Source organism: Elgaria multicarinata, chromosome 21 (assembly GCF_023053635.1).
Source record: "Elgaria multicarinata webbii isolate HBS135686 ecotype San Diego chromosome 21, rElgMul1.1.pri, whole genome shotgun sequence".
In the NCBI taxonomy this organism is placed as follows: domain Eukaryota; kingdom Metazoa; phylum Chordata; class Lepidosauria; order Squamata; family Anguidae; genus Elgaria; species Elgaria multicarinata.
Window position 1 is genome coordinate 14,416,941 of NC_086191.1, and position 15,652 is coordinate 14,432,592.

The 15,652-nt window shown below is 46.5% G+C and overlaps 1 protein-coding gene across 1 annotated transcript in view; it reads left to right on the forward strand.

Annotated features, from left to right (window-relative positions):
• The first annotated feature begins 11 nt into the window (after positions 1-11).
• ACTN3 (actinin alpha 3) overlaps positions 12-15,652 on the forward strand; it is a 39,474-nt gene continuing 23,833 nt past the window's right edge. The window contains exon 1 of the mRNA XM_063146202.1: positions 12-192. Within this exon, the coding sequence (XP_063002272.1) occupies positions 58-192 (135 nt within the window). The 5' untranslated portion in view covers positions 12-57. The remainder of the gene's footprint in view (positions 193-15,652) is intronic.

A 15,652-nucleotide genomic window follows, 5' to 3' on the forward strand; every position in this document is an offset into this window, starting at 1 on the left:
AGTGGGGAAGCAGGGCAAAGGCACGGAGAAAAAGGGCTTGGCGAGACAGAAGGAGACATGACGACGCAAATGGAGACGCACATCCAGTACAACCACTCGTACGTGATGACGACCGAGGACTACATGGCCCAAGAGGAGGACTGGGACCGTGACCTGCTGCTTGACCCAGCCTGGGAGAAGCAACAGCGAAAGGTAGGGGACAAAGAGGTTGGGGGGCAGGCCAGTGAGGCATGGAATGGATTCCAGGCCTCAGTGGCCTTTATGCAGTGGGCAGCATTAAGGACGGCCGCTCCACCGACTTAAAACATGCCTGTTAGTTCTTCTTTTCTTTTCTTTTTGCTAGGTTTCCAGGCTAAAACACAGGCAATGTTACGTCTTTATATATCTAAATAAATTGACATGGGTATGCTTAATTCCGCTGCCCCGCGCCCGCTACAAATCTAGCAAAGTAAGAAGACGAGACGGACCCGTAGAAGATGTAAATCTGGATGGGTGGGAGGTAACAGCGTAGGCTGACTGCGGGACAACCCAAGTGGTCGCTTGGCGTGACTATTTCCAGAGGCATCATAAAACACTGCAAAGGATTCTGGGGCACAGCTTTATCTTATGGGGGTGGGTGGGTTGGCAAAATGTATTGGGCTGGCCTCAAATCGAAGGTTGAGAAAGGGGGAAAGAGCATCGGTGTTCCCAAAATAAGAGGTGCTCTACAGAGCCAAAGGCGCATTTGATCTGGTGGCACTCTGCAGCATGGGGGGGGGGGGAAGAGTTGTAGGGAGCTTCTAAAGAAGCTTCTGTAGCAATGGGACCAACCCTTTAGAGGAATTTGCTCTAAGGGTCTGAGATGCTGCCTGCTTCTCTAAAGTCAGCATCACCCCAAATAAATGTTTTTCTTTAATGTTAGCAACCTGATTCTTCACCATGTTTCAGTCTGGAGGAACAAAGGCCTTTTACTTCCATACACAGGGCATTGTCGGAGGGGGGGGGACTTTTCGGGGCCATCTGCTGTCCCTTTGCATCAGATACTGTTGCCTGCAGCTGTCTTTTCCCATCAGCCGGATCCATATCCTATATGAAACTATGAGTGACATTTTGGGTAGTGTACGTCAGAAGAGACTCACACCAGTGCTGGTGGGGCTGGGGGGGTGTACAGAGAAGAGGAAAGGAGAGCATATGTCACCAGAATGGAATCCACCAAGGGCCAGAGATGTGTCTGAGCTATGCCTGGAATGATGGAGACCCAAGAGAGAGGGAAAGGAATCGGCTAAATATATCTTTGTGTGGCAGTAGGGAACATGTCCTAGCGCGGCTTAAGTTTTTAAAATGTTATTGCATATGGGGGATGTCCTAATTACAAACTTTCAGAGACACCCCTCCACACACACACACACACACACACACACACACACACACACACACACACACACAATTTCCCCAGCATAGCAGCATAACACAGACTGGCATGCTAGTGCAAACCCCTTGTGTGCAAATATGTCAGGTCTGCTGGTAGTGAAACGGAAGAGACTGCTCCTTTGCCGCAAAGAGCTGAAGAAAAGTGTCTGCTTAGGGTTTTCAAATCCCAGCCATGGGAGAGCTCTGCTATGTGTTGCTTCCAACCCCGAAGTTCATGTGGCAATATATTATGCCCAGTACTGGAATTAAGGGGTAAGTGAGGACAGGAAGAGGCTTTATGAAATCCATAAACCTCAACCCTAATTTCAGCTAAATAATGCCCCATCGTCTGCTCGTCTATGAACAATAGCTAAGGGGGCCATCACAACAGGTAGGCCGATGACCCCCTGTAAATGGGGCACTAATTCCGCCTTCTATGCAGCTCTTAAATGTACAGAAACCACTCTGCAACCTCAAGTTGGCTGCACAGGCCCTGTGGCAGCCATGCTCATGTAGAGATTTCTCCTAACACACCCCTTGACACAGACGCATCCCTGGTCACAAGTATCAACACGCTGCCGTATTCATGTGCCGGAAGACGTCTTTATGCACAAGTCTCCGCAAAGGCATTGACAAACAACGCCCTTTCGCACAGGCACTCTCACTTTTCCTTCAAAGTGTGCTCACTTTCATACGGGAACCGGATTGCCTACGCATATTCTTACTGTGCCATGCACTTTACGGCCCCAGGGGAACCATACCCTGCCACGTATAAGCCAAAGAAAGAAGGCATATGTGACCCAGGGAATAAGGCGCTAGATCTGGACTCTGGTACAAATTCCTAGTCTGTTTCCTCATGAGCTGAATGGCTTTGGCTATCAAACGCCTCTGCATTTGTCTCTCAGCCTCAGTTCCCCAATTTTAAAAATTACAGATGAGTGTGGCCTGCCTTTGAGGATTTGTGTGTGTGCAGGTGAATAAGATCAAAGTTGTAAACCATGCTAGATGTTAGACATACTACATAAATTGTTATATTGGGGGGAAATAGGCATGCAGTGTTTTGAGATAATAACTCCTACGCCTTCACACTTAGTTATTTATTTTTGGAGGCTGGAAATGGAAAAAGAGCAGGTGACTGAAGTTCCATGGAATATGGATTTGTCCTTCTCATTAAGTCCTTGGTGAGGGAACACTCTCTAAGATGTGGTGTTTCTTGGAAGAATGGAGTAGGGTGGTTGATGCCTGCCTGGACTTGGAGCAAGTCGATTGGGACTATGGTATCCAATGCCCTCTGTGGCATCAACAAAGAAAAGGTGTATTGTCTGATTTAAGGGAAGGGCTGTCGCTCAGTAGCAGAGCACAGGCAAAAATTCCCAGTCCTCTGCATCTCCAGCTAGGGGTGGGGGGAAATTTAAACCCTGTAAATATTGAGCTAGAATAATTTCAGCCTTCCTCAACCTGGGGCGCTCCAGATGTGTTGGACTGCATCTCCCAGAATGCCCCAGCCTGGGAGTTGTAGTCCAACACATCTGGAGCGCCCCAGGTTGAGGAAGGCTGAGCTAGATAGACCAATGGATGATTCGATATAAGGCAGCTTCTTACATCCGTAAGGTATCAGAGACATTCAGTTTTCAACAGTATATTAAAGGCATTTTCATGCCAAGTTTCAAGGTCAAAACCACTCCTACTATGTAGGGCCTGCACTGCAGGTAATTCAAACCTACTTGACAAGGCTCCTCCTGGTCATACTTGGTTTATGGTCATCCTACCATGACTCTTATTTGTAAATCTGAATCGCCCTAGAAATGGATTCAGCTTTACATTAGCACTTCTCCAGTCTGGGTTGCTGAGGCAGGTACTGTTCCTCAGCCATGGGGTACAACAGACGCAACTCATTTTCAGGGCCAGGTTGTTTGAGCGGCCTGTAATCTATCTACAGAGAAACGCCAGCTGAACATTCCCCTTGTCTAAAACATGAGCCACGGCCTCCCTAAATGACTTAGACCAGCTTGTCCCAGGGCTGTATAACCCTGCTCTTTGAGGCCCGGGCACTGTTCCTGCTGATCTCATTGCCAGAAACATTTCTCCACCTGTTTCTTTGGACCCAGACACATGGCAGATCCTGTAGCCCGCAGCATTGGGTCAGGGCCAGAAAATAGTAGAAGACTGCATGACAAACCTGCCATGATACTTTGGCACAAGTCATACCTGAGGCCTAGAAGGGAACAGAATTCTCAAACGGTTTGAGCATCACCCTTGATCATATGGAAGACCATGTTCCTGCCCTGTTTGGTTCTGCGTCCGCTTTCTTGGATTCCAGACCATCCGCGTGAATTTCTCACAGCCTGGTCTCTTTCCTCAAACTGGATAATTTTGTGTCTTCAACTCTGTTGTGCCTTCTTTTCATGCCCTGAACTACTCATGCTAAAAAACACACACATGCGGATAATGAGATTATGGGAGCTTTAGAAGAGGCAAAAATCAGTGTGGCTTCCAAATAGGGCAAACTTTGGTGTCAAGAGGAAGCTACCATCCTTGAGTGGGTAGGAATCCCAATCTCCTATTTTTGCAGCATTCCCTGCAATTTCTGGTCCCAAAGGAGGGATATCTGAGAAGGTATATTAGATTAACTGGTCTCTCCCACATCATTAAATTCTCCCCACCCACACTCTCCTCTCCAAACACACACGTACACCTACCAAAAGGGTGGTCTATTTCAAACAACTTTTCAACCTGTCACTGGAATATGGATTTTTCTTAAACTAAATAAAGAAAAACAAGAGATGTTTGTAAGAGAGAGTCCAGATAGATTTTGAGGTAATTTACCAGAGGGAAGGAAATATCTTTTTTTTTTTTTTTATCCTTCCCTAAGACCTGAGGGTTGGTTATAGTATATTCCTCTTTCATACATCACCACTTGGCAAGGCATGATAGATTAAAAGAATATGACCACCCAGTTCCATGTCCAACGAGCGATTCAACATGGACTTCCTGTATCAGAAAGACAGTCTAGCCACTTCACATTAAATTACACTGGGTGTAATTTCATGTGCAACTGCTTAATGGCTTTCACGCACCAATAAAGGAAGGCAGAAACGCCGCACCTGTTGAGTTCTAATTAAATGTGGTGAGCAAGCCCTGGTGTGAACAAGAACACCGAGAGACCTGTTTTGCAAATGCAAACTCTTGAGAACACTGAACTTCTCCTCTTCCTCCTGGGACTTTTCCCCCCACCCACCCTGCTTTGCTGATACGGGATTGCTTCCCCGAAGAACAGCTCTTGCAGTATGGCTTGGGACACCATTTCCTGCTGATGCTACAGATCTGTGGGGGTGGTTTTGCAGCAATGGGGTATCGGGTAGCTGCTGCTGTTCCAGATGCCTTGCCCATGTAAGGCAGTTTCTAAAAACTGCCCTTCGGCTGTACTCCCCTGCAAGAAGGCAGGGGATGAGCTAATGGCAGTATTTTGGAAGAGGGTAGAGCTTAATTAGGTGACAAGAAGGGTCTCCCTCATCCCTCCCCTTCCCTGAGAGGCTGGATGGGCAGGCGGATGGCAAGGCCTGGCCTCCTCCAGAATGAAGAAGCTATTTAAAAAGGCTCTCATGGCTAGGTTATTATCAGTTGTCTTAAAGGAGTGCTTCAATTCATGGGGAGGTGGTGCTGCATTTTTCTTTAGAAGAAAAACGTTTAGTGTTGAGTTTTAGCAAAGTGTGTGTCTTCTAAAGGACTGCAAAGCTAGGGATGTCCTGTGGAGATGTTGGATATTTAGTGGCAAGGTCTAGGTTTGAATTCCCGCTCAGCTGTGGACTCATCCATTTATGTAGCGCCATCCCTATACATGGCATGTTCATAGAACAGAGGCAAGCACGTTGACATGTAGAGCCTTTCCACACAAGGCTTTTATTGTGCACTTGTGATTCCTCACTCAAAACAGTTTGCGAGTCCTACACACAACATCATTCTCCAGAGCCTCTCCCATGGTTTGCAACCGTTATCACGTTTTTTTTCCTAATGAGGAAAGTCTGGTATTTTCCTCAATGGCATTATAAAAGCCTTCTGTATTTGTTTATTTAGTTATTTATTATTACATTTATATCCCGCCTTTTTTCCTCGAAGGAACCCAAGGCGGTGTACATAATCATCCTCCTCTCCGTTTTATCCTCACAACAACAACCCTGCGAGGTAGGTTGGGCTGAGAGTCTGTGCCTGGCCCAAAGTCACCCAGAGGGCTTCCATGGCCGAGTAGGGACTAGAACCCGGATCTCCCGACTTCCAGTCCAACATTCTAACCACTACGCCACACTGGCTCTCAATTATTTGCATAATCCCGCTATACCATGGCACCACCTAATGATTGTGTAATAGAACATATAGAAGGTCAGAGAAAGAAAAACTCCAGGAAAAAACGTGTAAAAGAGCCGATCTTGATTCCGCAAAGAATCCAGAAGCAGAAGCTTCGGTAAAGGTGCGGGTTAAAAGCCTCATGTAGAAAAGCCTGTAATGAAAGTGGGGGCTATGAGGGCCTGGACCCCCCATGGGGATACTCTGGACCTCTTCCCTGAATTTTCAGCTCCTCCCCTTCCCCATTTTCCCCTTCCCCTTCCCCATTTAGACATTATAATAATAATGTAAATGGGAATGTAGTACATCACACCAGAGTGTGGTAGGCTATGACCAAGTGAATGATGTGCCTGCCCGTTAAACCTGCTGTTCAGGTGCTACAGTTCTTATGGCTCTTTGTCTTTGAAGTAAACTTGGACTGGATAACCCTTTAGAAAGGGAAGGAACCTCTCGTGCAAGCACTTGAGTCACTGCTGACTCCTAGAGGGACGCCTGCTTTCGCGGACGTTTTCTTGGCAGACTTTGTAGAGGGGTGGTTCGCCGTTACCTTCCCCAGTCGTGGCTACCTTTCCCCCAGCTAGCTGGGTACTCATTTTACCGACCTCGGAAGGATGGAAGGCTGAGTCGACCTGAGCCGGCTGCTTGAGAACTATCTTCCACTGGGATCGAACTCAGGCCGTGGGGAGAGTTTCGGCTGCAGTAACTGCTGCTTACCACTCTGCGCCACATGAGGCTCTTTAGAGGACGCCTTCAAATAGAGGACTGTCCTCTGTAAAAGAGGACACATAGCCACCCTAGGAGGATGCTTAGATGTCAATGTCTGTTGTTGTTGTTGTTGTGTACAGAACAAAGGTAAGAGTCCCACAAATAACTTAGCCCACTTTGGAGTATGCCTCCACCTACGTTTTCCTCTTGTGTATTTGCGTTCTTCCACTATACCACAGTGCCACCTAGAGGTTCTGTAGTGGAAAAGCATGAAAGGAAACGCTCCTTGTGTTGTGCTCAGATCTCAGTTCTGCAAGGAAACCAAAAGTAGATACACTGTTCTCCTGCTACTTCTTCTGCCCCCTTTTATTTTCCTTAGTGCAGGAAATTTATTAAGAATAAAAAAAAATTGGAAGAGCTGCACATTGCCTTTTGATTGCTAGTGTTGGGAGCTTTCCATCTGGAGCATCATCTCTTGGCTGCCCCAAGCAGTGCACAGTGGATGGGATTGCCCCTTCTGCAATTGTGTCGGCTGAAGCCAAATCAGTTAAGCCGAGTAAACAGTGGGACGTGAGACAGGGCCATTCCAGGCATGACAAAAAGCACCTGTGGGGAGTTGCTTGCCTTGGCTGGCCTCGTCTCATGAGGCTGCAAATAGCTTCCCATTGTGGGTGCCAGTCACACACACACACACACACACACATTGTCATGAAATGAACAGGGTTGGAAATGGTCAGTATACAGTTTGGCAAACCTACAAACTGGGTGAAAGCCAAACTAACAATAGCCGGACCAAGAATGATATAAATACGAAACATCCAAACCATTTTGCACAGATTATTTGAGAGCGGAAAGGCACATTGCATGGTATAGCTCTTGCTGAGCTGTACCGTTTCAGACTGCAGCGAGGGGGGGGTGCATTTTGAATATTGACGGCAATATTCAGAGAGAAAATTAGGCTAGGACAATTGCCACAGGGAGTGTTTCTATGTTTTTGTTTGTCTGATTTGATGAACAAATCCCACTTTGCTTACCTTGCTAGAAGTGTCTATTCTTTCACGGCCCTCTTTTCCTTCCAGGTTCACAGTAAAGCCAGAGACTGTGGGACACATAAAAGAGGACTTCCCAGTTTCTCCTTTAAGCTCTTTCTGTCCCTCAATTGCCCTTTTGAAAGCTGAGACTGTAAAGGATGCTAAACTCTGAGCCAGATTCCATATGGCTCCATGTACACATGGGAGTCTAGATCACACCCAGCAAACTATTTTTAAAGTACCCTTATATCCCACCATTTATATTTATGTCACACACGTTTCCTTCAAGGCAGTCAAGGAAGTATACATGACTCTCCACCCCCCCTCCCCATCTCTCCATTTTATCCTCACAGCAACCCTGTGAAGTAGGATGGGGCAGAGTTTATTCTTGTTCACTCATCTTAATGCTGCTTCAATCTGACTTCTAGATGCACCCTAGCATTGAAACCTTCGTTGTAGGGGTACTGTGGGGTATTTCATGAGCATCTTCTTTTGCAGCTCACTCAGGCCTTAGCTAGACCTAAGGTTTATCCCGGGATCGTCCCAGGGTCATTCCTGTTCATGTAAATGACACACAGGATATCCGGGGAGCAGGCAGGGACGACCCCGGGATCATCCTGGGATAAACCTTAGGTCTAGCTAAGACCTCAGTCTCTGTATACATATGTGAAGCTTTTTTTTCCCATAAGAGTGAAAAGGGAGAGGATTTTTTTTTAGAATAGTGACCCGAATTTGGAAGCACCCTCAAATGCATTCAGTCTGTATGTACTTTTCTTTCCAGGGCTGAACTCAGGGAGTGGGGGACGGGTTGAGACCCAGACGCTGCAAGCTTGCAGCAGATGTCGGCGGAGTACAGCATGGATTGGCTGGTATCAGTGTTGTCACCAAAAATCCACATACACCCTACCCAGATGCAGTTTTCTACTTTTTTTAAAAAAAAAAAAATTTAAAATATGTATTAGGGTGAATAGATTGTAGATAAACTTAAATTGTATCATTTTAGAAATGAAAAGTTGGTCTATCTGAAGCACAGGGGATGGGGCAAGGTTCACGGCGGAATCAGCATTCAATTTACTGACGTTTATGTCTGTCAAGTGATGTGTGAAGCTGGGCCAACCCCATGTTAGAAACATATTACAAGCTCTTTCTATATATATTTTGACTGTCCTCACCCTTTGTCTGCTAGGTTGTGCTTAATTTGTTCATAATGCAACAAATTGCTCAGCAACGCTGCAGTTATAATACAAGTTCCTAGGTGTTAGAGACATATTTTTACATGCCACAATCCTGTGTACAGCAGGTGTGTAGGTGGGGTGGGATGGAGGGGGGGTGGAGGGGGGAATCAACACATTTGTATGCCTGCATGAAATTTCTAGGGGCCAGATTGAATAGCTGTCTGAGATTTTTCTAGAGTTGTAATATTCCACAGACATTTTGCATAGATACACACCCACTGCTCTACCAGCCCTTCTCCCACTGTTCATATGTCCTGGGCTTTTCAGCCAAGGATGGTACTCCGGCCATCGTACATGAAGCAGGAAACGTGTTCCATGTGCATGAGAAAAGATCATAGAATCATAGAATCATAGAATAGCAGAGTTGGAAGGGGCCTACAAGGCCATCGAGTCCAACCCCCTGCTCAATGCAGGAATCCACCCTAAAGCATCCCTGACAGATGGTTGCCCAGCTGCCTCTCGAATGCCTCTAGTGTGGGAGAGCCCACAACCTCCCTAAGTAACTGATTCCATTGTCGCACTGCTCTAACAGTCAGGAAGTTTTTCCTGATGTCCAGCTGGAATCTGGCTTCCTTTAACTTGAGCCCGTTATTCCATGTCCTGCACTCTGGGAGGATCAAGAAGAGATCCTGGCCCTCCTCTGTGTGACAACCTTTTAAGTATTTGAAGAGTGCTATCCTGTCTCCCCTCAATCTTCTCTTCTCCAGGCTAAACATGCCCAGTTCTTTCAGTCTCTCTTCATTGGGCTTTGTTTCCAGACCCCTGATCATCCTGGTTGCCGTCCTCTGAACCCGCTCCAGCTTGTCTGCGTCCTTCTTGAATTTTGGAGCCCAGAACTGGACGCAATACTCTAGATGAGGCCTAACCAGGGCCGAATAGATCAGACTTCATCCAGCAAATCTACTCTGGAGCACCAGCCCTTTCACGTAGCTCACTGTTCACCTGTGTATCTCATGTTACGTGGCGGTTTGTGCACAGCATTGTGCACAAAGAAGGGATGGGCATGCATGGCTTCCTGAATCGCATCCACGACCAAGCGTGATGTGCATACAGCATGGAAGATAGAGTAATTTGCAGGGATTCCCCCACCTCACTCCGTTTTCACCCTACTAATGAGAGGATTGGAAGCTGCTATATAAATTGGCATGGCACTTTGGGGGTCTTCTGTAGAGATGCCCCTGTAGAGACCCCTCAGGGGCTATGGAAGGCAAGCAAGCATTATGCTTCAAGAGAGGCTCTGGAAATAAGACCGGAGCCAGATGAAACCATTGTGGCTGGTTATGCTCAGTAGTGACAGAAGCTCTCCAAAACACCCAGAGGATGGGCGCCATGTTTTGGCCTACAACTTCCATCAGGCCATAGCCAGTGGTGAAGGATGATGGGAGTTGTAGGCCAAAACATCTGGAGGGCCACAAGTTTGCCCACTCTTGTTCTTGGCACTCCACTGGGATTAAATCTACTTAAATGTAAATATGGTGCCAAGTCATTTTTGTATTATTATTTATTACATTTTTATCCTTCCTCACTTCCAAAGGAGCTCTAGGAATTCTACATTGATTCCCTCATCCCATTTCATCCTCGCAATAGCCCTGTGAGGTAGGCAGGCTGTGAGGGGTAATTTCTGGCCCAATGTCACACAATGAGCTTCATGGCTGAGTAGGGATTTTAATGCCTGACTCCACACCTAACACAATCTTAGCTGACATTTACGAGCCTCGTTGATTTCAGTGCTAAGGGAGAGTTATGTATAGGCTTAGGTTAGTCCCACTGAAACCATTGTGGTGGTAAAGTCCTATAACGCAACAATACAACCATGAATGGTCTGCAAAAAGAGAATAGGTAGGGATCTGGTGTCTACTACTTCCCAAAATGCAAGATAGTAAGGCGGTATTTTCCAGATTTAAGAGGTTTAGAGCTAGTTTCAAAAGGAAGAGTGCAATCCTATGCATATTTGGACAGTCAGCACAGCCGGCTGGTGAATGCTGAAAGATATACACCCACTATCTAAACATGCATAGGATTGCACCCTAAGTTAATTTGTGCTGCTCTTAGATACTCAGCAGATAGTGGTTTTGCTTGGAAGCATCCCTGTTGATTTATGTTAGGTTCAAAAACCAGATAATTCAGGTCAGTCTGATGGCTGTGTAGCTTCCTGTGATATTCCTGTCCTAAAATTCTGACCTCCAAGTATGCCCTTGAACTAGACCAAAGTGTTATTATTATTATTATTTATTTATTTATTTATTTATTTATATAGCACCATCAATGTACATGGTGCTGTATAGATTACACAGTAAATAGCAAGACCCTGCCGCATAGGCTTACAATCTAATAAAGTTGTAGTAAACAATAAGGAGGGAAAGAGAATGCAAACAGGCACAGGGAAGTGTAAACAGGCACCGGGTAGGGTGAAGCTAACAGTATAGAGTCAGAACAAACTCAATATTTAAAAGCTATAGGGAAAAGAAAAGTTTTTAGCTGAGTTTTAAAAGCTGTGATTGAGTTTGTAGTTCTCAAGTGTTCTGGAAGAGCGTTCCAGGTGTAAGGGGCAACAGAAGAAAAAGGACGAAGCCGAGTAAGGGAAGTGGAGGCCCTTGGGCAGGCGAGAAGCATGGCATCAGAGGAGCGGAGAGCACGAGCGGGGCAATAGTGTGAGAGGAGAGAGGAGAGATAGGCAGGAGCTAGACCGTGAAAAGCTTTGAAGGTCAACAGGAGAAGTTTATATTGGATTCTGGAGTGAATTGGAAGCCAATGAAGAGATTTCAGAAGTGGAGTGACGTGGTCAGAGCGGCGGGCCAAGAAGATGATCTTAGCGGCAGAGTGGTGGACAGAGACCAGCGGACTGATGTGAGACGAAGGAAGGCCAGAGAGAAGAAGGTTGCAGTAGTCCAACCGAGAGATAACCAGTGCGTGAACGAGAGTCTTGGCAGAAGAGACAGACAAAAATGGTCGAATCCTGGCAATAATATACAGGAAGAAACGACAGGATTTCGCTACTGCCTCGATATGAGGAATAAAGGAGAGCGAGGAGTCAGATATAAAGCCAAGACAGCCCAAATCTTTTCAGAATAGACGACTGCCCCGTGTCAAAATGGCTGCTTATTTTTAAGAGTTCTTTCCATTTCATTCTACCCTGGAATCTAGGCTATCAACTAGAATCTATGGAATGGACAAAGTATTTTGCCTTCTTTTGTTCATTCAGAAATAGTGCGCAGGGAATGGTACTCTCCATTTATCAGGAATGGGAACAGTTTAGCCTTGCATGATCTGTGTAATTTTTCACTAGAAAATTACTGTGTAATTTTCCACCAGCTTAAGCCGGCTACAAAATAGTGGCTCAGGAAGGGGGTCGCAGAATTGTGAACATAAGCTTGGCCCCGTCAATTGTTTTCAATAGCAGTATCTTCTCTCTTAAGGTTGGTTCCTTATTAGCTCTTTTCTCTAGAATTGCCATCTGTTGTTCACTTAAATTTAACAAAGAATCCAGGCAAGTTTCTGGCCAGATTGTTACCTTCTAGTGTTTTCTGTGTTTCGCTCTTTCTCTCTCTTTAATTTAGACCTGATTTCAGAAATTTGTTTGTAATAAATCACAATTGCAGCACCAAGTCTGTTCAGTATGAGGCGATTGAGGCTTTTAACCTAAATATGCCTTTAATTAAAAGCTTCCTGTTTGCAGCTTCTTCCCCTTTTATTGCTTACTGTTTCGCTTGGCAGAGGGCAGGGGTAGTGATAATTATCCCTCAAGCAAACATTCTGGCTTCCTCCCCCTTTCCCCCTTATTTCATGGCAGAATAGTACTTTTTTTTTTTTTGCTATAAAAGAAAGAAAAGAAAAAAATAGTGAAAAGAAACCAGTAGTTAAAACTGTTGCAGTGATGAGAAGCTGACTAGTTAAAGGGCAATTCATCATTTATCCCTTAAGGGTGCTGCACAGAAGCGATAAAGGGGACAGAACCTGTAAGGAGGAAGCTTCTAATAAAAGTTGCAGGGGAGTTTTGCTGAATAAGCATTTTAGAAGGTCTTAGGCATGAAGATGGGTATTGTTGGATAATATCAACCATATTCAGTGCTTCCAGCGGATTGTGAAAAGCAATGTCTCAGCAGTGCTAAAGGGTTCTACTGGAAGCAAGATATGAATGACTGATTTCTGAGTGCACAGTGGGGAAACAGTGTGTCTTTGAAAGTTTTGTGTGATATATGTGTAGCCACCAACAACAGCGGTTGAACAGGCCACATCTCCATTTATTTCTCTGGATTCTCACATCACACTCAAAATTTCATAAAGCCCAAAGTCTAGATTTGACAAACGCTTTGGTTCCTAGAACCACTCCGTGTTTAGGCGTATCCAGATTCTGTTCTGATCTTATAAATATTGGTAGCCATGTTAAGTCTGTTTTGCGACTGGCCACTGGTAATAGGGTGACCCTATGAAAAGGAGGACAGGGCTCTCATATCTTTAACAGTTGTATTGAAATGGGAATTTCAGCAGGTGTAATTTGTAGATTTGGGGAACCTGGTGAAATTTCTTCTTCATCGCAACAGTTCAAGCTGCAGGTGCCCTGCCCTCTTTTAAATCTGGTCACAGTATAGCTGCAGTATAGCTCATGCAGCTTTAACTGTTGTGATGAAGAAGAAATTTCACCAGGTGTGGCATGCATGCAAATGACACCTGCTGAAATTCCCTTTTCCATGCAACTGTTAAAGATTCAGGAGCCCTGTCCTCCTTTTCATAGGGTCACCCTTACTCAGCCTTCCTCAACCTGGGGCGCTCCAGATGTGTTGGACTGCACCTCCCAGAATGCCCCAGCCAGCTGGCTGGGGCATTCTGGGAGTTGTAGTCCAACACATCTGGAGCGCCCCAGGTTGAGGAAGGCTGGTAATAGTGTAACAGTTACTGTACATTCCTTCATTTCCCTCTGATCTCACTCTTTACTGTCCTCCCCCACAACCACGGATATAAATACCTGTAATTTAGGATAAGAGTTCATGCATGTGATGAAGTGGACCATAACCCACGGAAGTTTATGCTGTACTAAATCTGTTGGGTTGAGACGCGTAGGGACCTCTTTCAGCCTGGAGACAAGCGTGTCAGGAGCTGCATGCCAGCAGTGAGTGGGTGAAACCTTCCCCACTGCTGGCATGTACCCCTGATGTGCTTGCCCCATGCTCACAGACACACATAGACACATTCATACCCACAGACAGCCCAACCCAACCCAACCCCCCTCTCACACACAAACACTAAACTCTGCCGGCACCTTGAGGAGTTCTGCCTGGCCTGTTCTCCCTCACCTCTCCCTTCTCTGAAGGGTTGGGAGTTTGTGGAAGGAAGCAGGGCCTCACCCGAGGCCTCTGGGGTGGATGGGGTGTCCTGGCGGGTCAAATTCAGCCTTCCTGATTCAACCTTCATCCCTTTTGTAAGGTGCTAACAAAACTTTCGGTTGTGATAATAGACAGAGAGAGCGTGTTCCACCAGACGGTCAAGTGCCTTCAGGTTTTCTTTGCAGCTGCTTCTGAAGTCGTAATATACCTACACCTGTGTCATTTCGACTAAAGGGCAGTTTCTCTGCTTTACCTTTTACATTATAATCTGCATGTGTGCACTAGTCATAAGGTGCTCTAGCTTGCCCCGGTGGGATGAATCTAGAGGATTGCGTCCAGTTCTGGGCTCCACGATTCAAGAAGGACGCAGACAAGCTGGAGTGTGTTCAGAGGAGGGCAACCAGGATGATCAGGGGTCTGGAAACAAAGCCCTATGAAGAGAGACTGAAAGAACTGGGCATGTTTAGCCTGGAGAAGAGAAGATTGAGGGGAGACATGATAGCCCTCTTCAAATACTTAAAAGTTTGTCACACAGAGGAGGGCCAGGATCTCTTCTCGATCCTCCCAGAGTGCAGGACACGGAATAACGGGCTCAAGTTAAAGGAAGCCAGATTCCAGCTGGACATCAGGAAAAACTTCTTGACTGTTATATCAGTACGACAATGGAATCAGTTACCTAGGGAGGTTGTGGGCTCTCCCACACTAGAGGCCTTCAAGAGGCAGCTGGACAACCCTCTGTCAGGGATGCTTTAGGATGGATTCCTGCATTGAGCATGGGGTTGGACTCAATGGCCTTGTAGGCCCCTTCCAACTCTGCTATTCTATGATTCTATGATTCTATGAAGCCATCTCATCCAAAAGTCCAGAACAGAGGTCCTGCGGCAGGTTTCCTTTGTACTTTCCAACACCTCCTCTTGAAAAGGACTTCCCTTTATCTTCTTCATTCCAGAACATGACAGGTAGTGATGACCGTCTGATTTCCGAGCACCACAGCTCTGCTCAAGGCCCATCTTTTTGAGGCCTGCGGTGTCCTAAGCTGCAGGAATGCACAAGGGTTGGCATCATTGGGCACCTGCCAAGGGCCCATACTCAGGCAGGGGCCCATTGATAAGAGCCCCCTGGACTTGCTCTTCCTCTTCCGCCTTGCAACCTGCTTGTTCACCTGCCTCTTGCTCTGGCCCAGACAAGGGTTGTGGTGAGAAACAGCAGCAGCAGCAGATTTTCTGCCTGTCAAGCCAGCCATTATAGCAATCATGAGAAAGCGGGAAAGCAGCAAGAAGAGTTGGGGACAGCGGTGATGAGAAGGCAGGCTTGCTGAGTGAGGGAGCCCACTGAAGGCCCTTGGGAAGCTGGAGCTGGCAGTGCCCAGAGCTAAGGTGCTGCTGGGTGAGGGAGGAGAAACCTGCCAGCCAGAGCAGGTTGCAGTGGCCCATGTTGTAGCCTCTGGCCATGTCCGACACTTTACAGTACATACGCTCATGGTCCTGGGATGGCCAGCAAACACCACTCTCCCAACATCGCGCCCCCCTGCCTTCCCCTGGCTTCTTCCCATCCCCCTGGCGCCAGGTGGCTGCCCATAAAGGTCTTCTGCAGACTCAGGGCATTGCATGAATGTTGCTTCATTGCAGGC